The sequence below is a fragment of the Lithobates pipiens genome, unplaced genomic scaffold, assembly GCF_037356315.1.
Source record: "Lithobates pipiens isolate NorthernLeopardFrog02 unplaced genomic scaffold, aLitPip1_a1.2 Scaffold_10, whole genome shotgun sequence".
Lineage (NCBI taxonomy): Eukaryota > Metazoa > Chordata > Amphibia > Anura > Ranidae > Lithobates > Lithobates pipiens.
The window spans coordinates 35,363,025-35,390,170 of NW_027507686.1; the positions used below are offsets into that span (position 1 = coordinate 35,363,025).

At 45.6% G+C, this 27,146-nt stretch overlaps 1 protein-coding gene across 1 annotated transcript; it reads left to right on the plus strand.

Moving 5' to 3' along the window:
- The first annotated feature begins 798 nt into the window (after positions 1 to 798).
- Positions 799 to 26,573, plus strand: LDHD (lactate dehydrogenase D). Its single transcript, XM_077454098.1, has 11 exons — positions 799 to 961; positions 6,910 to 7,004; positions 8,676 to 8,817; positions 9,122 to 9,263; positions 9,910 to 10,069; positions 10,586 to 10,785; positions 11,464 to 11,592; positions 17,206 to 17,333; positions 20,402 to 20,492; positions 20,602 to 20,713; positions 26,275 to 26,573. Exons 1-11 carry the CDS (start codon positions 887 to 889, stop codon positions 26,438 to 26,440), a joined length of 1,440 nt encoding a protein of 479 aa, XP_077310224.1. The 5' UTR covers positions 799 to 886; the 3' UTR covers positions 26,441 to 26,573.
- Positions 26,574 to 27,146: the final 573 nt, after the last annotated feature.

Below are 27,146 nucleotides of genomic sequence, written 5' to 3' on the forward strand. Positions count from 1 at the left end.
GAAGCTGCTGGCAGGACTTTTTCTGATGCCCTGCCAGCGCACCGCTCCAGTGTGAATGCCCTCAGGCTTTCATACGGGAGTGAATGTAGTTGCTTTTTCAGGGAGCTTTGCCAGCGTTATTTTTTTAAAGTGCCCCAGTGTGAAAGAGGTCTTAAAAGTTACTTTCTCATTCTATTTTGGGCATATTTGTTACTTGGACAAATGTTACTAAACCTCCTCACATTACCCCATAATATTGGCACCTCCATCTTCTGTTAATATTGAATTGAAGATGCCATGCGCCATGTCCATAGTGTCGCACAGATTGCATTCTCCCATGCGCCAAGATCGCTATAGTAAATGGGGGATTCGCGTTCTGTTCCCGGGCGCATGTCGTAAATCGTATCGTAAATATGAAAATGTGCGTTACGCCTTGCCATGCGCCTCTGCTGATGGCGCGCAGCTTTCGCAAATCAGCCCCGATGCATTCTCTACTTTCGAAGCATGAGTGTTCTTGATCACACTGGTTTTTTTTGTGCAAATACCTACACGAAAATCATTCATTCTGTTAGCAAACGAGAAACATTTTCATGCTTGTCCTTTTAGATATTTTCAAATGAATTGTCGTGATGGTCCCTCGAAAGCTGCGTACTAATGATCAGATTATCAGGCAGTCGCTCCAAAAGCTGTATTTTTCCTCCAATTTTCTCATCTTGTGTACTAGGCATTAGAAAGGATTGATTTCTGCTCTGCTCTGCTGGGACTCTGCTGTGTGCCATACTGTCTCTTTAAGTGGGTGTTGTGGTTGTGTGTGTCCCCGCCTCTCGCACGCCCCTGAAATGTCCGTGTGCAGCTGCCTCTGGGCAGGCATTATACAAGAAATGTATAGACTGTAGAGGACAGCGCCATGTACGCTCTGCTGCACAAATCCCTCCGTATAACGCCTGCACTGACCTTCAGGTTCAACCATGTCACCCCACAGGTACAAAGTATTACATCACTCATTACTTTGTAACACAGAGAGAGAGATATGTATACAGGAGACACCTAAATGTATATATAAATATGTATGATACATTATAATCATACAGATAAATATACACATAGAGGAGACAGAGAGAAAGGAGACAAATAAATATATTGTGACAATGTGAGCCACTGTTAAACATAGCAGAAAACAACACAGGGATTTCAAGAATACAAGTCGAGGGGGTCCAGAAAGTCAGTTCTGAGCGGAGAAAGGTGGTTATATATTTTTCTCTGGGTTTTGAGATTCCTGGACCAGGGTCTGGAACTTGGAGACTTCAAAGAGCTTTGTCTCCAACCCAGCGTCCAGGTCTTGCTGGAGAGCACAGGTGTTTACACCTGTTGTATTCTACGACCTGACGATAGTTTTTGGGGCTCCAACCGAGAGACAGGAGGTCTTAGCCTATGTGTCGGAAGGACTCCAATCACCCCCCCAGGAGTCAGCAAGGCTGCAGGGGGCAGCCAGAATGTGTACGCCTGCACGGTGGAGGTGGTGACAAAGTAGCGCAGAGCTACTGGAGAGCCCGGGTACAAAGTGTGTACGAGGGCACAGAGGTGCTGTGTTAGATAATCTGTTAGATAATCTGATTAAGGCAAAGGTCCTGATTAAGGCAAAGATTAAGGCAAAGGTCCTGAGCAGCGGGGCTGATAGAGACAGCCAGGAGGCTGAATGTCATTTATGTTCGTGTGAAATGTGCAAAAAATGATTGCGCTAATCTGCAAGATAACGTAAAAGAGCAGCTACATACGAATGTGACAAAATTCATAGATGTGAAGGGGCAAAAATGTAGCACTAGTGATTGAAAGGATACTAATGTACAATAAAGTGCATAAATGAGAAGTGTGCATAACAAATGTTATGTGGAAAAAATGTAAATGAATGAACATCAACATATAACAACCAAACTGAAAAAAAAAACGTAAGTCCGTGAAAGGAAATATAGATATAAATCAATCCAAAAAAAGAGTCAGTCCCAATAATCACTAGGTCTGCCGCAAACGCGGTGGTGCATATTAAACTAGGAACGATTAGTGGATCTCTGAAGGAATGACTTTAAACTCACTGGGAAGCATTACCACTGAGCTAATAAGACCCTTGAACTTATATATATATTATTATTATACAGGATTTATATAGCGCCAACAGTTTACGTAGCGCTTTACAACTTGAGGGAAGACAGTAAAAATACAATACACTTTAGTACAGTAGGAATTAGAGGGCCCTGCTCCTTAGAGCTTACAATCTTAGCCCCTGTACACACGGTCGGAGATTTCCACAACCAAATCCGTCGGATTTTGCCCGTCGGATTTTGTCCGTCGGATCTTGTCCGAAACTGTTGCATACACACGGTCGGGCCAAGTTGGCGAAAAATCCGATCTTTCAGAACGTGATGACATAATTTCGTTACGATGGGACTACGTTCAGGCTAGTAGCCAATAGCTTTGATGTAGGAATTTGATCTGAGCATGCGTGGCACTTGGTCCTATGAAAATGCTCTACACATGATCGGATTAGGTCCGTCTGGCCCAGTTGGTCGGGAAATATTTCCAACATGTTGGAAAATTGGGTCGGACGGAGATTCGGACGGAATCAGTCCGATGCATACCACACACAGTCGGATTATCCGACGACACGGTCCGATAAGACGCAGTCCGACAGATTATCCGACCGTGTGTACAAGGGCTCAGAATATATCTATATATACATCCCCAAACTGTTCCCACAAAGTTGGGAGCATGAAATTGTCCAAAATGTCTTGGTATGCTGAGGCCTTAAGAGTTCCCTTTCACTGGAACTAAGGGGCCAAGCCTTAAAAAAACACTCACCATCAGTGGCGGAACTACCGCCATAGCGACCCATGCGGGCGCTATGGGGCCCGCAGCCGATCGAGGGCCCGGTGAGCGGCTTTGCTACGCGGGTGCGGGCCGCACCGGGTGACACCCGCCAGCGGGGTGACACCCTTGAGTAGCGGCAGCCGCACCACTAGCACCTGTGCCTTCTGTGCTCGAGCGCAGGCTGAGGGACGCAGCAGCACGGACCTAAGCGACCTCCCCTCCTCTCTGTTTACATCCACAGAGGAGGAGGAGCCTGCGCTCGAGCCTCGAGGAACACACACCGCTGTATGTGGAGAATGTCAGCGCTGTTGTGAGGTATGTAAGGGGGGTCTGCTCTGCACTACTGAGGGGGGGGGTCTGCTCTGCACTACTGAGGGGGGGGGTCTGCTCTGCACTACTGAGGGGAGGGTCTGCTCTGCACTACTTAGGGGGGTCTGCTCTGCACTACTGAGGGGGGGGGGTCTGCTCTGCACTACTGAGGGGGGGTCTGCTCTGCACTACTGAGGGGGGGTCTGCTCTGCACTACTGAGGGGGGGGGGGTCTGCTCTGCACTACAAGGAGGGTCTGCTCTGCACTACTGAGGGGGGTCTGTTCTGCACTACTGGGGGGGGTCTGTTCTGCACTCCTGGGGGGGTCTGCTCTGCAATACTGGGGGGGGGTCTGCTCTGCACTACTGAGGGGGGGTCTGCTCTGCACTACTGAGGGGGAGTCTGCACTACTGAGGGGGGGTCTGCACTACTGAGGGGGAGTCTGCACTACTGAGGGGGGGGGGTCTGCACTACTGAGGGGACGTCTGCACTACTGAGGGGGGGTCTGCACTACTGAGGGGGGGTCTGCACTACTGAGGTGGGGGTCTGCACTACTGAGGTGGGGGTCTGCACTACTGAGGGGGGGTCTGCACTACTGAGGGGGAGTCTGCACTACTGAGGGGGAGTCTGCACTACTGAGGTGGGGGTCTGCACTACTGAGGTGGGGGTCTGCACTACTGAGGTGGGGGTCTGCACTACTGAGGGGGAGTCTGCACTACTGAGGGGGAGTCTGCACTACTGAGGTGGGGGTCTGCACTACTGAGGGGGGGTCTGCACTACTGAGGGGGAGTCTGCACTACTGAGGGGGAGTCTGCACTACTGAGGTGGGGGTCTGCACTACTGAGGTGGGGGTCTGCACTACTGAGGGGGAGTCTGCACTACTGAGGTGGGGGTCTGCACTACTGAGGTGGGGGTCTGTACTGAGGGGGAGTCTGCACTACTGAGGTGGGGGTCTGCACTACTGAGGGAGGGCCTGCACTGCTTGGGGGTCTGCACTACTGAGGGGGAGTCTGTACTGAGGGGGTTGTCTGCAAAGCTGGGGGGGTCTGTACTGCTGGGGGGGTCTGTAATGGGGGGTGTGGGTACTAAGGGGGATGTCGGCATTGCTGGGGGGTCTGCACTTGGGTGGGTGGTCTGTACTGATGGGGGGTGTCTGCACTGAGGGGGGTCTGTAATGAGGGGTGTCTGTACTGCTGGGGGGGTCTGCACTGAGGTGGGGGTGTCTGTACTGATGGGGGGGTCTGCACTGAGGTGGGGAGTGTCTGTACTGATGGGGGGGTCTGCACTAAGTGGGGTGTATGTACTAAGAGGGGTGTCTGCACTGCTGGGGGGTCGGTACTACTGAGGGGGTCTGCACTGAGAGGGGTGGGTTTGCACTGCTGGGGGTGTCCTGCACTGAGGGTGGTGTCTGCACTGAGGGGGGGCCTGTACTGATGGGGATATGCATGTGTGTCCTTCAGGGGCTGCATACAGTATACTGCATACTTTGTTGGATGAAATTAATATAAGCTGTTGCCTGGGTACTGTGCTACATGAGTGTGGTAATCTGTTGTTCAATGGCATTAGTTCATTTTTTTTTGTGGGGGGGGGGGGGCCCATGCAACATTTTGCTATGGGGCCCTGTGATTTCTAGTTACGCCCCTGCTCACCATAATCCCCCCTCCACATTATTTGGACCAGTGCACAAAGCAAGGTCCATAAAGACATGGATGGGCGAGTATGGGATGGAAGAACTTGACTGGCCTGCACAGAGTCCTGACCTCAACCCGACAGAAAACCTTTGGGATGAATTAGAACGGAGACTGTGAGTCAGGCCTTCTTGTCCAACATCAGTGCCTGACCTCACAAATGCGTTTCTGGAAGAATGGTCAAACATTCCCATAGGCAAACTGCTAAACCTTCTGGACAGCCTTCCCAGAAGAAATGAAGCTGTTATAGCTGTAAAGGGTGGGCCAATTCAATATTGAACCCTACGACCGAGGACTGGGGTGCCATTAAAGTTCATGTGCGTGTAAAGCCAGGCGGACCAATATTTGTGGTAATATAGTGTACTGTATATAGAGAGAGAGGACACAGATAAAAATGTAGGCGAGACAGTAAAACATTGTCACCTCACAGAGGTATACAAGAAAGAGAGAAAAGAGACAGCTAAATATAGCTCACAGAGAATAGAGGGTCCCTGCAGTGTCACCTGTCAGTAAAGAATGGAGCGCCAGTGCTGTATTATCTGTTGGTAAAGATTAAAGGGCACTTGCCACATCAAAAGTCAGTAGCAACTGTAAGATTCCTGACATATTATCTGGCAGTAAAGATTGGAGGGTCCTGCCATATCCTCTCTCAGAAAAGAATGGAAAGTTCCTGCTATGTCATCTGTTAGTAAGTAGTGGAGGCCCCCTGCCATATCATCTGTCAGTAAAGATTGAAGGGTCCTTACTATATCATTTGTTAGTAAAGAGTTGAGGGACCCTACCATATAAATTGTCAGTAAAGAGTGGAGGGACCCTACCATATCATTTACAGTATCATTAAAGAGCACAATGACCCTACCATATTATCTGTCAGTAAAAAGTGGAGGGACACTGCCATATCATCTGACAGTAAAGAATGGAGCGACCCTGCCAAATAATCTTTCAGTAAAGAGTGTAGCGACCCTAACATATCATTTGTCAGTAAAGAAAGGAGAGACTCTACCCAATCATCTGTCAGTAAAGAGTAGAGTGACCTTACCATATCATCTCTTAGTAAAGAGTGGGACGACCCTACCAAATAATTTCTCTGTAAAGAGTGGAGAGCCCTTTCCATATATTCTGTCAGTTAAGAGTGGAGAGCTTCTGCTATATCACCTGTCAGTAAATAGGGGAGGGCCCTTGCTATATCATATGTCAGTAACAATTGGAGAGTTCCTGCCATATTATCTGTCAGTAAAGAGTGGCACCACCCTACCATATGATCTGACAATAAAAGGTAGAATGATCCTACCATATCGTTTTTCAGTAAAGAGTGGAGCAACTCTACCATATCATTTGTCATTAAAGAAAGGAGGGACCCTACCTTATCACCTGTAAGTAAACAGTCAAGCGTTCCTACCGTATCAACTGTCAGTAAAGCGTGGAGCAAACCTACCATATCATCTGTTAGTAAAGACTGAAGCAACCCTACCATATCATCTGACAGTAAAGAGCCCCTACTATATCATCTGTCAGTAAATAGTGGCGGTCCCTTACCATATCATCCGTCAGTAAAGAGTGGAAGCACCCTATCATATCATCTGATAGTAAAGAGTGGAGGGACCTAACCATATCATTTGTCAGTAAAGAGTGGAGAGACTCTGCTATATCATCTGTCAGGAAAGAATGGAGGGGCCCTACTATATCATCTTTCTGGAAAGAATGGAGGGACCCTATTATATCATCTTTCTGGAGAGAATGGAGGGACCCTATTATATCATCTTTCAGTAAAGAGTAGAGGAACCCTATTATATCATTTGTCAGTAAAGAGTGGAGAGCCTTTGCTATATCATCTGTCAGTAAAGAGTGGCGGGCTCTTGCTATATCATATGTCAGTAACAATTGGAGAGTTCCTGCTATATTATCTTTCAGTAAAGAATGGAGGGCCCCTAGCATACCATATGTCAGTAAAGATTGGAGGGGCCTTGCAATGGTATGCGTTAATAAATATTGACTCTTTTATAAGTTGTAATAATGTTTTGATGGTGCATTTTATTTGTGAGTTATCATGGATTTGCTGGTCTGTTTGGCAGTTTATAGAAGATCTGAGGTCGGTGGTTGGTGAGCCCAATGTGTCTACTGCAATGATTGTCCGGGAGCAGCATGGCAAAGACGAATCAATGCACAGGTACGGAGTGTCATTGTCAGGGGCGTAACTATAGGGGGTGCAGCAGTCGCGGCCGCAACTGGGCCCTGTGATGCAGGAGGCCCATGCAGCCCCCTCTACATATGGCCGGCAGCAGTATAGGCAGCTAGGGGTACCAGTGCACCATTCACACGGGTGGCTGGAGGTGGAGGGTGACTAGCAGAGCTCCATGCTCGACTATCACACTGGCTGCTCTTTAGTTGTGCATTCCCCGCATGACCTGTGTCCTTAAGCTGGCTCCTCAGAGTACCCCTCTCCTGCTCCATGCATTGCCGCTCAGTCCGATGTCTGTTCTCCCCAGCCAGAGTCCCGCCCCCCCCCCCTGAGTCCGGCCCACACTGCACTGCATACTTCTCCCGGGTAAACGAACTTTAAGCACACAGATGCAGTGCAGCCCTATGAGAGCCCCCCAGAGGACACTGCAGGCTTGTCTGCCAGCCCCCCCCCCCCCCCCGTCATACACAGATGATGAAAGGTCTTTCTGGGAGATATGCTGATCGCCTGTCCAGCACACTGGATGGAGCCCAGGCCAACATGGATGCATGCGCGGCCTACAGCTTGGTCATGGTGAGTGAGAGGACCCCATCCCCCCACACACTATTATATACCCCCTCCATCTCCCCCTGGGGACAGGGACCCCTTCTCACGTGGGTACAGGGACCCCTTCTCACCTGGGGGCAGTAACTTCATCTGCCCTGGAGAAAAGGACCTCATCTCTTCTGGGGACGGGGACCCCATCCTGCCTAGGGACAGTCCCCCAATGGGGCACCTAAAAATGTAAAAAAAATAATAAAAAAAACCTACTGATACCAGTGGTGGAATTACAGGGCTCACAAAGGTCATACCTGTGACCACGCCCTGGAGTTCCACCGCCGGACTCGGAGGGAAGGGCCCTGGCTGGGGTTCAGGGGGGCCCTTCATGGTTTCTTGCATCGGGGCCCTGAATGTTCTAGTTATGCCACTGGTCATTGTCATCCTTTCTGATATGGAAACATTAAAGGGAAAAGGGGGGAAATATAAGGGACATTGGGACTTTATATGAAGCACACCACTCAGCTTCCTATAAAGTCCCAATGTCCCTTATATTTCCCCCCTTTTCCCTTTTATGTTTCCATATCAATAGGGATGGAGACCTGTGTACCGGATGGTCATGGCCTCATATAAAGTCACAACTTCTCCTTTTTTATTGTCATCCTTTCATTATCATCTTCTTCATTGACCTTTTCTTCAGTGTCATCCTCCTCCCTGTCATCCTCTTCATTGTCATCCTCTTCATAGACATCTTCAGTGTTATGCTCTTCATTGTTATTTCATCTTCTTCATTAGCATCCTCTTTTATGTCATTGTCACCTCTTCATAGTCATGTTCTTCAGTGCCATCCTCTTCATTATGTGCAGTAATTTAATGTCCCATTTATAATTCATCCACTATTCCTGTGCCATTCCTTCCAGTGATGCAGACTATTCTAAACTGTCCACCATCACAGAATGTCCCACTTCCTATGATTGGTGGGACCAGATATTAGTTGCATATCCTGCATCTGGTCCTGTCTCTGAAGGGGAGTTCCCTCTTAATAGAGGGGGTGGGGTATCATGCAGTGCAATGTCTGGTAGATAAAGATCTCACTATTGCTCTCCTTCTCATTCTGCCCAGTTGCCAGCCACCGGATGTTGTAGTTTGGCCTCAGAATGTGGAAGACGTCAGCAGAATGGCCAAACTCTGCTACACACATGACGTACCCATCATCCCTTTCGGGACAGGGACAGGACTGGAGGGTGGAGTCAGTGCGCTGAAGGTATGTACCATACCAGGTGTCCATACACTGGACAACCCAAGAAGGGCCTTCATTATGTATATACTGTATTTTCCTATTTATAACCCACCATTTTATAATACAGACCTGAAGATAGATAGATAGATCAATAGATACAGTAGATAGATATATAGACAGCTATAGAGTATACTGTAGATAATGGATGGAGCAATAGATGGATCAATAGATGATAGCTGGATGGATAGATAAACAGATGATATATGGATCAATAGATAGTCTCTAGTGCCTTGACACCCCTGTTGATATCTCGTTGCTTCCTCCGCAGGGTGGTGTCTGCTTCAATATGACTCAAATGAAGAGGTTTCTGAACCTGAGTACAGAGGACTTCCATGTGACTGTAGAGCCAGGGGTGACACGTAAATCCCTGAACGCTTACCTGCGGGACAGTGGTCTTTGGTTCCCTGTAGGTGAGAAGATATCTCCACATTGGTGACCCTGGTTGGGTCTCCATATCTGATTGTGCCTAGCGTGAGGGTGTATGTGGTCATCAAACAGATCTGATGGTTTGATGTGGAAATGTGCTCAAGTACAGCATAGCCTATCAGGTCCTCTTTATGATGTGGCTGCTCCTCCCTCCACCTTGGCAATGGCGATTTGGGTCACCGGGGTGAACTGTGCATGAATGGGTCAGCTCTACAAGTAAAGTAACCTCTATATTTCTGATCCTGAATTTATGGCCTGGGGCCATTCCCAATCCTCTAATGACCCCCTGAACATAAGAAAACAAACTGAATTCTTCCTGACTATCCCTCATATGGTAAATTGTACCCAACTGTACTCAGTCCCGGGTATGGAAGACCTGACACAGGTGGTGAGCATGGTGCTTAGGTAGCTTCAGTCCATTTAAAAGTGAGGGTCTCAGTCTGTTTCAGGTAAAATGATAAACCAGTATCCACAATGACTAATAATATGAATTATTTCCTTTATTAATAAGAACAATTAGAATGGATTATTATCTGTGGCCATTAAGAGGCTTCAGGAGCCACATCCTCAGAATGTAACCCATGGCCCCTCACTGTCTGATGGAATGTTAATCTCACTTTGACTTTTCAGATCCAGGTGCTGATGCCTCTCTGTGTGGTATGGCTGCCACTAGTGCATCTGGGACAAACGCAGTACGTTATGGCACAATGCGTGACAACGTCATTAATCTGGAAGTGGTTCTACCTGATGGTCAAGTACTGGACACGGCAGGGAAAGACAGAAGGTTCAGGTATGTCATTACATTTCACACTTCCCCAATAACCTCTTTACAAGCCTCTTTAAGCTGCCTCTCATCCTTGCCATGGATCGAACATTTCTGACCCGATGGCCTCAATCACATAGAGGCTGTAGTTAGTTATCATTCAAACAGACTTTCATATTGGAAAGCCTAGAGTTCAACTTTTATAAAATGGGCATCCATAGGCTATAGTGTGGAGCACACTGGTACATATTAGGAAATCATCCTGCTGCCCTCTGTATCTGCCCCGCCCCCGAGGGACAGATGGTGTCCTCACATAGTGTGAAAACATGGATGAAACGCAGACAGGTTGGAAAAGACCAAACCCAACTCTGGCACTGTGTGCCTGTCTTGGATAAGCCATGATGGGAATGTAGCACATCCTGTTGCAGAGGATCTACATATAGGAAAAATAACATAATGACCCAGGGTCACAGTGATCTAATGATTGGCCAGGACAAAAAGGATCTCCACTCATCACTTTAATTCCTCCTTTTTCTATTACAGGAAAACCTCAGCAGGTTACAACCTCACCAACCTCTTTGTGGGCTCAGAAGGAACTCTGGGCATCATAACTAAAGCCACGCTGCGCCTGTATGGGGTCCCAGAAGCCACAGTGGCGGCTGTGTGCTCCTTCCCAAATGTCCAGGCTGCAGTAGACAGTACGGTGCAGATCCTGCAGTATGGAGTCCCCATTGCCAGAATTGGTAAGCTGTGCTTTGTCATATAACTGAGCAGATCGGATAGGAAGCAGTACAGAAGACATGAACATCTTTAGTGAGCTGGCTGTGCCATGGATATTCATTACTGGTTATAAATCTATGAATGGCACACCACATTTTCTCCTGCTTTGCCATGTTCACTTATTGCAGATTATAAATCTTTGAGTTGCATGGCACTTTTTCTACAACACTGCCATGGGCGCCTATTGCTGGTTATAAATCTGTGAGCTGAATGCCACATTTTCTCCTGCTCTGCCATGTTCACCCATTGCTGGTTATAAATCTGTGAGCAGCATGCCACATTTTTTCCTGGTCTGTCATGGGCGCCCATTGCTGGTTATAAATCTGTGAGCTGCATGTCACATTTTCTTTTGCTCTGCCATGGGCGCCCATTGCTGGTTTTAAATCTGTGCTGCATGCCACATTTTCTCCCATGTTGCCATTGGCACCCATTGCTGGTTACAAATCTGTGAGCTGCATGCCAAATTTTATCACCCTCTGCCATGGGCACCCATTGCTGGTATTTTTGTAGGCACTGTAGGAGGTCTTGATTCATTAATGTATGTAGAGATGGTAATCTGACAGATGATAGTTTAATGACTGTAGAAGGATGAGAGGTGAATGTGACTAAACCCCTACTGACACTGCTTTGTCTCTGCACAGAGTTTTTAGATGATGTCATGATGGATGCGTGTAATAAATTTAATAGTTTGAGTTATCCTGTCCTACCCACCCTGTTTCTGGAGTTCCATGGCTCTGAAGCTGCAGTAAAGGAGCAATTACAGCAAACAGGTAGGTGCACATAGTGCAGAATGTCTGCACCCAATGCAGAGCATACACATGTTGTACGCTATACACAGCGCTATATAACACTATAAACAGTGCTATATACAGATATACTATACACAGAGCTATATACACAGTTCTATGTACACATATACAGTTCTAGTTACACATACACAGCACTATGTACACGTACACAGCTCTATATACACATACACAGCACTATATATATATATATATATATACGGTATATATATATATATATATATATATATATATATATGCACAGTACTATATTGTTACATAGTTGGTAAGGTTGAATAAAGTTATTAGTTCATCCAGTTCAACCTGTGTGGGTGTATGGGTGCCTATGTATTTATATCTCTACCATTTCCCATATCCCTGTATGTTGAATTCACCAAGATGCCCATCTCAGAGTTTGTTTGTTTTTAATCATCAATACTCCCTGCTTACAACACCAATTGTGGAAGGGTATCACGTACCTGGTTGTAGAGCCTGATAGGACGAAGAAGGCCTCTCTTACGCCTCCGACTTTGGGCCTCTGATAGTGTGGACAGAAGCCGCAGGAGTGAAAAGTCGCATAAATGCCAGGAAGCCTTTGTAAGCAGCAGGGCAGATGTCCTTGCTGGGCTGGTGAAGTCGTCAGATGGCTTCAGCAGGAAGACTGGCAGATAGGCAGTTGGAGCAGGTGACAGCAGACAGGATAGCAGGGTCAGGCAGGCTGGGTCATACACGGGCTTGGAAAATTGGGTACAGGACACAGGCAGGAACGTAGTCAGGATGCAGGCCGGGTCTGTAACCGGATCAGTGAAACAGGAGCCAAAGGAGCAGACAAAAGATTGGTCACAGGATAAGCCGAGGTCGGGCAGGTGGAGTTCAAGGAATGGTCAAGAGAAGCCAGGTAGATAACTGGAAGCAGGATACAAGTTCACAGATTGCAGGATGCACGGAAGGCTGAAGCATCACTGGATCTGAGCACTGGCTGGGTTCAAGTAGTCTGTTTGGCGCCAGCATCAATCACGGGTGCGTGCAAGCGTCGGCACGCATGGGGATGCACAATGGCTTGTGTATGCATGCGAGTTTGCACATGCACACATCTATTATGTGCACATAGTTATCATGCGCCTGGGAGTTCTTCTAGAGGGATTAATTTGTCTGCTGGCATGTGTATCCTGACAACAGCATCTCATCCAGCTTCATTGAGTGGCCACATGTCTTCTTAAGGGACCTGAGACTAAATAGTTTCTTTTTTTTCGTATGCTAGAATCACCATATAGATACAGTGCCTTGCAAAAATATTTACCCCACCTTGGCATTTTTTGTGATTTGTTGCCTCATAACCTGGAATTAACATGGATAGTTTGAGGATTTGCATAATTTAATTTACAGAACATGCCCATAACTTTGAAAATGAGCTTGCCATATCTTACCACTGGGATTTTTGCCCATTCCTCCTTGCAAAACTGCTCCAGCTGCTTCAAGTTGGATGGTTTGTGCTTGTGAACTGCAATATTTAAGTCTGGCCACAGATTTTCTATTGGATTGAGGTTTGGGCTTTGACTAGGCCATTTCAACACATTTACATGTTTTCCCTTAAACCACACAAGTGTTGCTTTAGGGTCATTGTGTTTGGGATCATTGTTCTGCTGGAAGGTGAACCTCCGTCCTAGACTGAAATCACACACAGAGTGGTACAGTTTTTGCTCAAGAATATCCCTGTGTTTAGCACCATCCATCTTTCCCTCAATTCTGACCAGTTTCCCAGTCCTGACTGCTGAAAAATATCCCCACAGCATGATGCTGCCACCACCATGTTTCACTGTGGGGATGGTGTTTTTTGGGTGATAAAGTTAAATTTTAGTCTCATCAGACCAGAACACCTTCCTCCATACATTTTGGGAGTCTCTCACGTGCCTTTTTGCAAACTCAAAATGTGCCATTTTGTTTTTTTTCTGAAAGTAATGGCTTTCTTCTGGCCACTCTGCCATAAAGCCCAACTCTATGGAGCGTACGGCTTATTGTCGTCCTATGTACAGATACTCCAGTCTATGTTGTGGAACTCTGCAGTTCCTCCAGGGTTACCTTAGGTCTCTGTGCTGCCTCTCTGATTAATGCCCTCCTTGCCCGCTTTGTGAGTTTTAGTTTGCGGCTGTCTCTTGGCAGTTTGCTGTTGTGCCATGTTCTTTCCATTTGGTTATGATATATTTGATTGTGCTCCTGGGGATCATGAAAGATTTTGATATTTTTTTTATGTCCTAACCCTGACTACTTCTCTACAAAATTGTCCCTTACTTGTTTGGAGAGTTCCTTGGTCTTCATGGCAGTGTTTGGTTAGTGGTGCCTCTTGTTTAGGTGTTGCAGCCTCTGGGGCCTTTCAAAAAGGTGTGTGTATATGTAATGACAGATCATGTGACACATAGATTGCACACAGGTGGACATCATTTCACTAATTATGTGACTTCTGAAGGTAATTGGTTGCATCTGAGCTTTTTATGGGCTTAACAAAGGGGGTAAATGCATGCGCACATGCCAATTATCATATTTTTGTTCCTGAAAAATAGTTTTATGTATATATTTTTCTAATTTTACTTCACCAACTTAGACTATTGTGTTCTGATCCATGGTCTTTCAGCTCCCTTATCAGCTTTGTCGCTCTTTTCTGGAGTCTCTCCAGTTCCAGCACATCCCCGCTGAGGACTGATGACCAGAACTAAAGGCGTACGCAAGATGTGGCCTAACCATATCACATACCTGGTGAAGACTGGAATGTTGTGGAGGCCTCCATTGCGCCTCCCGGGCAACACTCCTGGAGATGGAGACAGAGTGTGAAGTCAAGTGGGTAGAGCTGGTAGTTGCAGTCCTCAGAACAGGATGCAGAAGCAACTTGGCACCAAAGCAGAAGACAGAAGCAGGACCAGAAGACACCATCAACTGTGCAGCAAGGGACCAAATTGGCCAGCAGAGCAAGTCCAGGAGGCAGGCAAAAGTCAGTAACAGCCAGGCAAGGCAGTACAGAATCAGCAGGCAAAGACAAGTGTCATAGTTATGCAACAGAGTTTGTCTGTCAGCCTACCTGTCTCCATGTATTCATCTCTAGAGACCAGCCGATTCTCACTTGACTGCTTTTATAATCCCTCCTCTAGCATGGCTCCACCCTAGCTCCTATCAGAGAACTATATATTAACCTGTACACTGCAGGCCAATCCTGCTGATCAACCTTTGCGTGTTTGGCTCCCTGTTTCCTGCCTGCCATGTGCTCTACATTTGTTTCTGTTACCGACCTTGGCGTGTTTTCTACTATTCTTGTCTGCTCGTTATCCTGACCTTTTGGCATGTCCCAGACTATTCCAGTTTTCCTGTGACCCTGAAACTTTGGTGTGAACTCTGTTGTCTTAGTCTGCTTGTGGCCCCAACCTTGGCTTACTATCCCTATGCTCCTGTTGCCTACTGTGGGCGTGATCTGGAGGACCCTGGGGGTTGCGACCTGGAGCCAGTTGAAGCCCAGTCCATCCTCACCACTAGAGGCTCTGGTGAACACCTGCTGGCTCTTAGACTCTGTGCCCTAGGGAATCTTATGCTCTAACCCCGGTGGGATCCGTCTTGCTGTTCCAGCAGCCCTGCCTTCCTTACCACCTTGACTCCCATTCGCAGCAGTCAGCCATAGGGTCCACTACCCTGCGGTGTACTCCTGATCTCAACGGTGTGCATCTGTCACCTAGCCTCAAGGTGACCTGACAAGTCTAGTAAACAGGCCAGGGTCAGAGTAATCAGGTGAACAGAGTTGAGGCAGAAGCAAAGTCCAAAGACAAGTCGGCTCATACACAGGTAATCAGGTACAGAGGATCAGGTCTCAGGAGCATGGAAACAAGCTGAAGACCATTCAGCAACTGCTCATAGTAACAGACCTGTTTAAATATGCTATTTATCACAATTGGATACAGGATATGCTCCTGTAACCAATTTTCTATCCAGGTACATACATTTTTGTCATGGCCAACAGACCTTAATTTGTAAATTAACAGTTTATGGTATACTCTATCAAATGCTATACGAAGTCCAGATCTACCACATTCACAGGCTTTAGCCTATCCAGATTACAGCTCACCTCCTCATAAAATAATAAAAGGCTGGTGTGGCAAGAACGATCCTTCATAAATCTTTTTCTCTTTAATATGCCTTTTTACACTCAAATTTAGCCACCCAGGTTTGACTTTAGTTCTTTTACATTTTTTGCCCATTGGAATACATCAGCTAATGCTATTAAAGCGGTTGTAAACCGCAGGTAATTAAAAAAAAAAATTCCCTGCAAAGCAATGTCATAATGTGCTGGTGCATCGCATACTAGCACATGATAGACTTACCTGAGAACAAAGCCCTCCTGAGCTGCAATGTCAACACCGTGATGGCTGGCATCTTCCCTTGGTCTTCCTTCTGGGTTCACAGGCTCGTACGCGCTGTACGTCACCACGTTCTAAACGATCGGAATTTGGTGTGACCATGTGTAGACAAGACAGCTTGAGTGGAATTCCATCGGAAAACCATCAGAGCTTTTTCCGAAGAGAATACCGTGTGTACGCGGCATAAGAAATGATGAGCCTTAGATGACGGAGCAGTTCTGTCTGCCCAGTCAATATCCAGATAATTGTAGTCCCCCATGGTTATAACATTAACCTGCCCCACTTGCATTTCGGTGTGTGAGGAGATTGGTCTCCTCTTCTTGCTTTTGGTTAAGGGGCCTGTAACAGCCTTACACCCACTTAGAATCTCCTGTTTGATTTTTTTCCCCTTGAAGCTCCTGTCACAAGGAGCTCCTCCCTCCTTGCCTCATTAGAAATGTCATCCCTCATATTCACTATCCAATCACTCCTATACAGGGAGTACCCCTGGAAAGTCGTAAGCCAGTCATGAGCGTTGTCAAACCCGGTTTCTGATACTCCCACGAAGTTAAAATCCTCCCAATATATCAGTAATTCTAGTTCTGTCATTTTATTCACAAAACTCCTGGCATTTGTGAACATGCAACAGTAGTAAGAAGAGCCAGCAACACTATAATCCTTGAAGTGTTGTTTATTGGTACATCAGAGTGACAGTAAAACAATAAAGCTGACGCGTTTCGGCAAAAGCTTTAGTCGTAGCTCATTTGTGAACATGCCTTTTAATTTTGTACCAGCACATATTATTTTTTCCTTGTGTGCTCTGAGGCTGCGATAGGATTCTGTCGGCCTATGCGCATTGGTATATAGCTCCTAAATTGTTGATTGTGTTTTAGAACACTCCATCTACCTTTGATCAGACATCCACCAGCATCCTCCCCTCCTGCTCAATCTCACTGATCGCACAGCCCTCGGTGTCTTGCGCCTTTTACACAGCTCTGTATGCCCCTACGCAGCACTATATAAACATACACAGCACAATATAAACATATACACAGTACTACAGTATATGCATGTATCAGTATATACACATATCTATATGCACACACAGTATAGAAAGCTAAACATACAATACACACACATAGAACCTTTTCATGCACACACAACAGGTGTCCCCGATCATTGTACACCTGTCATTTATGGGCTGATGGCATTCTGTTTCACACAGGGGAAATTATTCAGCTAAATGGTGGCTCAGACTTCACATGGGCCCAAGACCAAGAAGAGAGAACTCGGCTGTGGACGGCTCGGCACAATGCATGGTATGCGGTACTGGCCCTGCGCCCCGGATGCCAGGTGAGGAGTAGATGGTGCAAGTGAATTCTTCCTGCATTGCAGTATGTTGACTACCGAACCCATGTAAAGACCCTCCCCTGATGTATGTTGGTACATGTCCCCCATGACAGTGCCCAGCTTCCAATGAAAAGACTTTCCCTCCCACTGTATGTTGGTACATGTCCTCATGGCAGTGCCAGGCTTCCATGAATAGACCATCCCCCTGCTGTACATTGATGTATATCCCCTATAGCAGTTTCTAGCTTCCCATGAATAAACCCTCCCCTGCTGTCCCATGAAAAGTCTCTCCCCCATGGCAGTGCCCAGTTTCCCATGAATAGACCATCCCTCCGCTGTACGTTGATACATGTCCCCTATAGCCATGTCTAGCTTCCCATGAATAACACTCCCCTCCTGTCCCATGAAAAGACCCTCCTCTGCTGTATGTTGATACATGTCCCCCATGGCAGTGCCCAGCTTCCCATGAAAAGACTCTCCCCTGCTGTATGTTGGTACATGCCCCCGTGGCAATGCTCGGCTTCCCATGAATAGACCCTCCCCTCACTGTGCATGTCCCCCCCATGGCAGTGCCAGCCTTCCCATGAATAGACCCTAACCCACTGTATATTGGTACATGTCCTCCATGGCAGTGCCCACTTTCCATGAAACGACCCTCCCCATTTATATGTTGTATGTGTCCTTAACCACTTCCGGACTGCCGAACGCCAATATACGTCCTTACTTTGAGGATGGATATTGTTGTTATGGCAGCAGCTAGCTGCCATAACACTGGTATCCTCGTGTTCGACCGGCGGTTCACTACAAGATAAAAGCAGTGTCTGCAGCAGATTCACCGCAAGATGACTTTTGTTGGTGGCGGGAGAGGGCCCCCCCCGCTGCGTTCCGATGCCCTCCGCCGCTTATCGGAGCTGTTGGCAGTGGCGGAGGCAATCCGGTCCTATCTGTGGCTGGTCAGGGAAACAAGTGAGAGGAAGATGGCCCCCACCTATCTCCATGACATTGAAGAGCAGAGGCGACGTCAAAACGTCACTTCCGCTTATATCTCTTAAAGGGACTTTTTTTTAAATCATTTTTTTTAATTACTTTTTTTTTTTTTTTATTGCATTTTAGTCTAAATATGAGATCTCATATTTAAGAGGTCCTGTGATGCTTTTTTTATATTACAAGGTATATTTACATTCCTTGTAATAGGAATAAAAGTGACACCATTTATTTATTTTTTTAAGCTGTGTAAAAATAAAAAATAAAAGGTAAAATAAATAAGAAAAAAGGTTTTTTAAACACTCCCCGTCCCGCCGAGCTCGCATACAGAAGCGAGCACATACGTGAGTAGCGCCTGCATATGAGAACACATGTGAGGTATCGCCGCGATCGGTACAGTCAGAGCAATAATTTTTGCCTTAGACATCCTTTGTAACTCAAAACATGCAACCTGTAGAATTTTTTAAACAACGCCTATGCAGGTTTTTAAAGGTAAAAGTTTTTCGCCATTCCACGAGCGGGCGCAATTTTGAAGCATGCCATGTTGGGTATGAATTTAGTTGGCGTAACAATATCTTTCACAATATAAGAAAAAATTGGGCTAACTTTACTGTTGTCTTATTTTTTCATTCAAAAAAGTTTATTTTTTCCAAAAAAAGTGCGCTTGTCGAGCGCCGCAGGATTCTATGGAGAGATCAGATGAAAACGGACAGCATGTCCGTTTTCATCAGATCTCACCCGATCCAATAGCGACAGATCCGGACGTAGGGCCACCCGTCTGCTTTTGGCGGATCGGACCGGGTCGGATGTCAGCGGACATGTCACCGCTGACATCCGTCGCTCCATAGACTAGCATGGAGCGCCCGTTCAGGTCCTCCGTCAAAACTGACAGGTGGACCTCAATGGTCCTACAGTGTGAAAGGGGCCTAAGGATTGGGGATAGGCACTTTGCGGTAACAAACAATGAGTTGGGGGGGGGATAGAGGGTTGTATATAAAAACTAATTATAAATTTAAAGGGGGGAGAGGAGAAGGGGGAGAGAGGGGGGGGGAGAGGGGGAGGGAGGGAGGGGAGGGGTGAGAGGAGAGGGAATGAGGGAATAAAGAAGGAGAGCAGGGAGGGCCCCTCGCCCCTCCCCCCCCCCCTTTGTGTTTTTTTTTGTTGGAGGGGGTTTGAAGAGGGGATTGGGAGCTAAGGGTGCAGTACCCTTACTTCCACACTTAAGAGGAGAGAAGGAGCAAGGGGGAAGAGGGGAGAAAAGGAAGGGAAGAAAGGGGAAAGAGGAAAAAAGCATTTTTACTATAAATTTTCAGAAATATGGACATTCAAGAGGGGATGATAAAGGATAGATCCATTTTCTCTTTGTCTTGTTTTTGTATTTGTATATGTGTATGTATTTTTCTTTTCTGATTGTTTTGTATTCATGCATTGGAAATAATATGAAAGATTTTGTATGTTTATGACTATTTAAAACAAAAAAGAGGCTTGGTCCTTAAGCGTTTAATGGCAGTTCCAAGCTTACCATGAAACGACCCTCCCCAGCTATATGTTGTACATGTCCCCCATAGCAGTGCCAGCTTACCATGAATAGAACCTCCCATGCTGTACTTTGGCACATGTCCTCATGGCAGTGCCTGGCTTCCCATGATTTGATTGACAATAGCTTGCTTACTGGCCCTACAAATGGCCATAATTGAATAATTTGATTCGTCCCCCCAACAGACTTTAATGGGTTTCACCACAAATCATGCAAACTTTGAACCCAGGCAGATTCTTACCCCTAACCCTAAGTGTGGATATACAGTATCAGGTGGATGGAGATATAACACAGGACATGACACCAGGGGTGCCATATTGAAATTATGTGGTCACCCGCCATGTTATTGAGGTCAGGTATCTCAGCCCCACCCCAGGGGCATCAAATCAACAATCATGTCCAACAAGCTGCTATACGTGTCAGGTTCAGTTGTCCACAAATAATATAATGGATCCTGTGCGAGTCCACAGCTACAAATTCTGTAACAATGAGTGACACAAATCCTGAGGACCCCACTAGCAATATCACCAATATAATATTCTTGTTTCAGGGCTATTCTACAGATGTATGTGTCCCCATCTCTAAACTCCCTGAAATCATAGTGGACACTAAGGAAGACCTCATTCAGTCTCGTATCACAGGTAGGATACTTCTGTAAATATGCACTATTACACTGTCACGTCCTCCCAGAAGGATATCCAAGACTTCTCTCTTCAACCATGATCAGCCCATTGTTATGTGTCTTGGCAGGTCCCATAGCTGGACATGTTGGCGATGGGAATTTCCATTGTATTATCGTGCTGGACCTGAAAGATAAGGATGAAGTGCGGAGGGTGAAGGAATTCACTGACAGACTAGCCCGGTAAGCAATCTTCATACACATACTCCAATTACCTCCACCATATATCTGTTCCCTGCAACTTTATGAATGAACAATGTACCAACCGGAGTCTGCATTACATAACAGGAAGTGACATAGCTGACCATGTTTCTCTATATACACATCTTGGCACATGCCGGCGTGTATTAGAAGATCTAGTAGGAATATTATTACTCTGTATTGGAAACAGTGAATGGATCTATTAGGAATAGTATAAAGCTATATTAGAAGCATTGGATGGATCCAGTAAGAATAATATTAATCTGGATTGCAAGCGGGGAGATGGATCTAGTAAGAATAGTCTTAATCTGTATTAGAAGCGGTAGATTTAGTAGGGATAGTACTAAACTGTATTAGAAGTGGTAGATGGATCTAGTAAGAATATTCTAATGCTCTATACACATGAGCAGATTTTCTGTTGGAAAAAACTTGGATGGTTTTTCCGACGGTATTGCGCTCAAGCTTGGCTTGTATACACGCGGTCACACAAAAGTTCTCTGAACTTTCGACCGTAAGGAACTTGGTGACGTACAACACTACGACGAGCGGAGAAAATGATGTTCAATGCTTCCGAGCATGCGTCGAATTGTTTTCGAGCATGCATAGGAGTTTTGGGCATCGAAATTTGTACAGGCGATCGGAATTTCTGATCGGAAATTTTCCGACCAAAAAATAGAGAAACTGCTCTAAATCTTTTGCTAGCTGGAATTCTGCTAGCAAAAGTCCGATAGAGCATACACACGTTCGTAATTTCTGACCAAAAGCTCACATCCGACTTTTGCTGGCAGAATTTCTGATCGTGTGTATGGGGCTTTAATCTATATTAGAAGCGGTATATGGATTTAGTAAGTATATTCTTAATCTGTATTAGAAGCGGTTTATGGATCTAGTAAGACTAGTATTCATCTCTATTAGAAAGGGTAGATGGATCTAGTGAGAATAGTATTAATCTTACTAGATCCATCCACAGTTTCTACTACACATTTATACATTTTCTTACTAGATCCATCCACAGCTTCTAATACAGAATAGTATTAATCTGTATTAGAAGTAGCAGAGGGATCTAGTAATGAAAGTATTCATCTGTATTAGCCCTTGTACACGCGGTCGGAGAATCCGTCGGAATGTGTCCTATCGGACCGTGTTGTCGGATAATCCGACTGTGTGTGGTATGCATCGGACTGTTTCCGTCGGAATATCCGTCGGACCCAATTTTCCAACTTGTTGGAAATATTTCCCGACCAACTGGGCCGATCGGATATACTCCGATCATGTGTAGAGAATTTTGATAGTACCAAGTTCCACGCATGCTCAGATCAAATTCCTACATCAAAGCTATTGGCTACTAGCCTGAATGTAGTCCCATCGTAACGAAATTACGTCATCACCTTCTGAAAGATCGGATTTTTCGACAACTTTGTCCGACCGTGTGTATGCAACAGTTTCAGACAAAATCCGACGGATTTGGTTGTCGAAATCTCCGACCGTGTGTACAGGGGCTAAGAAGGGGTGGTGAATCTAGTAAGAATAGCCTTAATCTCTATTATAAGGGGTGGATATATCTAGTAAGATTAGTAATAATCTGTATTAGAAGCTGAGGATGGATCCAGTTGCATTGAAAGTGGTGATGGTTCTAGTAAGGATAGTATTAATCTGTATTGGAAGTGGTGGATGGATAGTGGAATAGTAGAAAAATCTGATAAAAATTTTTTTTTTTTTCTTTTAAAAGATGTTATACTTATCTGCTCTGTGCAATGAAATTGCACAGCGTGGTCATTTGCCTTTTTCTTCTGGAGTCCCCGACTGGTGCGCTCCACTCCTCCTTACTTCAGGTGCCTTCTTAGCAAACTGCGTGCTATGGATGCTGCCATGCAGGCACTCTCCCGATTTGAGCTGTGTGCATCTGTAGACACACATAGTGCCGGTAAGCAATGCCCGTGCTGAGAAACAGGTAGTGGAAGGTTTTTTACCTTAATGCATGGAATGTGTTAAAGCCAGGTACACACTATAATTTTTTTTGTGTAATCAAGCGGATTGCCCAAAAAAAAACCCTGCCAGCTCTGGTCAGAACCACTGTACTAACCATGCAAGGTTAGTTCAGTGATCTCCCCCGCTGCGCTGTTGTGTTCTGACAGGGAGATGGCCCCCCTGCCAGAACGCTCCAATCAGTACTCTCTACTATTGGCTGAGATCTCTGATCAGGAGTCGGTCAGATGCTGGTTTTCCAGCATTCACATCCTGCCAAATGTCAGGATTCCGTCAGACAGACCGACATACACACAGGCAGAATGTCAGGCCATTTTTTTTTTAAACAGCAAATGTCTCCTGACATTCTGCCTGTATGTATGGGACTTAAGGTAAAAAAAAAGCCTTAGACTTTAGAACCACTTTAATCTGTATTACAAGCCGTGGATGGATCTAGTGTTAATCTGTAGAATCTGAAGAGAGATCCTGATGAAGAGTTTTTTTCAAATGAAGAGCATTCCTGGAGGAGAGTGTTCCTGGATGAAAGTTTTCCTGGTGAAGAGTGTTCCTGATGAAGAGTTATCCTGGAGGGGAATGTTTCCAATGAAAAGTGTTACCAAGGGAGATTGTTTGTAATGAAGAGTGTTCCTGGAAGAGAGCTTTCCTGATGAGGAGTGTTCCCGAAGGAGAGGTATCCTGATGAACAGTGTTTCCAAGAAAGAGTATTCCTGGAGGAGAGTTTTTCTGATGAAGAGTATTTCTGGTGGAGAGTGTTTTAATGATAAGTGTTCCCAGAGGAGAGTGTTCTAATGATAAGTGTTCAAGGAGGAGAGTGTTCTAATGACAAGTGTTCCTGGAGGAGAGTGTTCTAATCAGGGCTTTTTTTCAGGGGGAACTTGGTGGAACTCAGTTCCACCACCTCTGGCCCAGACCCTTTGGCGCCTGCTCACCAAAATCACTTGTAAACACAGAAGTCTGGTTTCTGTGTTTACAAGAGACCGCTCTGTACTCTGTATGTAACCCCATGAACTCTGCACTGATCATAAGTGTTCCCGGAGGAGAGTGTTCTAATGATAACTGTTCCCGGTGGAGAGTGTTCTAATGATAAGTGTTCCCAGAGGAGAGTGCTCTAATGATAAGTGTTCCCGGAGGAGAGTGTTCTAATGATAAGTGTTCCCAGAGGAGAGTGTTCTAATGATAAGTGTTCCAGGAGGAGAGTGTTCTAATGATAAGTGTTCCAGGAGGAGACTGTTCTAATGATAAGTGTTCAAGGAGGAGAGTGTTCTAATGATAATTGTTCCCAGAGGAGAGTGTTCTAATGATAAGTGTTCCAGGAGGAGAGTGTTCTAATGATAGGTGTTCCAGGAGGCGAGTGTTCTAATTGGGGCTTTTTTTCAGGGGGAACTTGGTGGAACTCAGTTCTACCACCTCTGGCCCAGACCCTTTGGCGCCTGCTCACCACAATCACTTGTAAACACATAAGTCTGGTTTCTGTGTTTACAAGTGACCGCTCTGCACTCTGTATGTAATCCTCTGAACTCTGCATTGATGATAAGTGTTCCCAGAGGAGAGTGTTCTAATGATAAGTGTTCCAGGAGGAGAGTTTTCTAATGGTAAGTGTTCCAGGAGGAGAGTGTTCTAATAATAGGTGTTCCAGGAGAAGAGTGTTCTAATGATAAGTGTTCCAGGAGGAGACTGTTCTAATGATAAGTGTTTATGGAGGAGAGTGTTCTAATGATAAGTGTTCAAGGAGGAGAGTGTTCTAATGATAAGTGTTCAAGGAGGAGAGTGTTCTAATGATAAGTGTTCAAGGAGGAGAGTGTTCTAATGATAATTGTTCCCAGAGGAGAGTGTTCTAATAAGTGTTCCCGGAGGAGAGTGTTCTAATGATAAGTGTTCCAGGAGGCGAGTGTTTGTAATGAAGAGTGTTCCTGGAAGAGAGCTTTCCTGATGAGGAGTGTTCCCGAAGGAGAGGTATCCTGATGAACAGTGTTTCCAACAAAGAGTATTCCTGGGAGAGAGTTTTTCTGATGAAGAGTATTTCTGGTGGAGAGTGTTCTAATGATAAGTGTTCCCGGAGGAGAGTGTTCTAATGATAAGTGTTCCCAGAGGAGAGTGTTCTAATGATAAGTGTTCCAGGAGGAGAGTGTTCTAATGATAAGTGTTCCAGGAGGAGAGTGTTCTAATGATAAGTGTTCCAGGAGGAGAGTGTTCTAATGATAAGTGTTCCAGGAGGAGAGTGTTCTAATGACAAGTGTTCCTGGAGGACAGTGTTCTAATCAGGGCTTTTTTTCAGGGGGAACTTGGTGGAACTCCGTTCCACCACCTCTGGCCCAGACCCTTTGGCGCCTGCTCACCAAAATCACTTGTAAACACAGAAGTCTGGTTTCTGTGTTTACAAGAGACCGCTCTGCACTCTGTATGTAACCCCCTGAACTCTGCACTGATGATAAGTGTTCCCGGAGGAGAGTGTTCTAATGATAACTGTTCCCGGAGGAGAGTGTTCTAATGATAAGTGTTCCCAGAGGAGAGTGCTCTAATGATAAGTGTTCAAGGAGGAGAGTGTTCTAATGATAATTTTTCCAGGAGGAGAGTGTTCTAATGATAATTGTTCCCAAAGGAGAGTGTTCTAATGGTAAATGTTACAGGAAGAGAGTGTTCTAATGATAGGTGTTCCAGGAGAAGAGTGTTCTAATCAGGGCTTTTTTTCAGGGGGAACTTGGTGGAACTCAGTTCTACCACCTCTGGCCCAGACCCTTTGGCGCCTGCTCACCACAATCACTTGTAAACACAAAAGTCTGGTTTCTGTGTTTACAAGTGACCGCTCTGCACTCTGTATGTAACCCCCTTAACTCTGCACTGATGATAAGTGTTCCCAGAGGAGAGTGTTCTGATGATTGGTATTCCCAGAGAAGAGTGTTCCAAATCATGAGTGATCCTAGACTAGTGGATAGTTTTCTCAGAGGAGCGTTTACGTTGGACTACATCAAATATGGCATCCCCCCAAAATATATTTATAAGAATAAAGATGAATGTGTAATGCCAAATAAATTATGTATGAAAAATATACAAACTATGGTAGTCAATCAGCATATCAGCTCATTCAATTAAGCTTTCATTAAAAAAAAAAACTAGAAGCTTTTTGTGCACAGTAGCACCAGATTCCGCACTCTCCAGGTTTAGTAAACCAAACCCACAGTGATGTCTCTGGGGCGAGGTACTCTTAGTAAATCAGGTTGGATGGAAATGTTAGAAATTTGAGGCATGAACATTGCGGGAATCAGACATTGGGGGTTATTTACGAAAGGCAAATACACTTTGCACTGAAAGTGCACTTGGAAGTGCAGTCGCTCTTAATCTAAGGGGTAGATCACAAATGAGGGGAAGCTCTGCTGATTTTATCATCCAATCTTTTGCAAGCTAAAATGCTGTTTTTTTATTTTCCTTGCATGACCCCCTCAGATCTACAGCGACTTTACTTCCAAGTGCACTTTAAGTGCAAAGTGGAGTTCCCTTTAGTAAATAACCCCCATTGCATCCCTCTCCTCTGTGATTACAAATATTACTGTGTCTTACAGGAGAGCACTAGCTCTGCATGGAACCTGCACCGGGGAACATGGAATCGGAATAGGAAAACGGTTATTACTGCGAGAGGAAGTCGGGGAAGTTGGCATTCAGGTCATGCAGCAGATTAAAGCGACATTAGACCCCAAGAACCTCATGAACCCAGGGAAAGTTGTCTAAAATGTAAGAATGCCATGCTGTGAGTTCTACACTGTGAAGTACTTTATATGTTGAAGTCTGACAAGAAATTTGTAAATTTGCACCAACCACTCCAATGTGTGTTTAATAAACTGTGATATGACATCATCAGAAATCTTCCCAGATATTTGTACTTTTCAAGAAATCCAATTCCTGCCACCGCCTGCTCTCCACCAATCACCATCGCAACACTGCTGGTAGTGAAGGGTGGTGGAGTAGCAGTGTAGGACATATGTAGTAGTAGAGGGGATAGAATATTTAGCATTGACTATGGAGCAGGGGCAGATTGGGCCGGGAGGCACATTTTTCGGTGCGAAAAGGATATGCAGGCATTTTTCACTGCACCAGAGTAACTCCCCCCCAGGCCACTCGGGTGCACCGAAAAAATGCCCGCAGCGCTTCCGCTGCAGATATGCCTAAAGGCTTCCTGGTACTACTACTAGAATTTTCACACACAATCATCTCTAGGGTTACAGAGAATGGTCTGAAAAGGAGAAAATATCCATTGAGCGGCAGTTGTGTGGACGAAAATGCCTTATTGAGGTCAGAGAATGGGCAGACTGGTTCAAGATGATAGAAAGGCAACAGTAACTTAAGTAATCACTCATTACATCCAAGGTATGCAGAATACCATCTCTGAATGCACAATACATCGAACCTTGAAGCAGATGGGCTACAGCAGCATAAG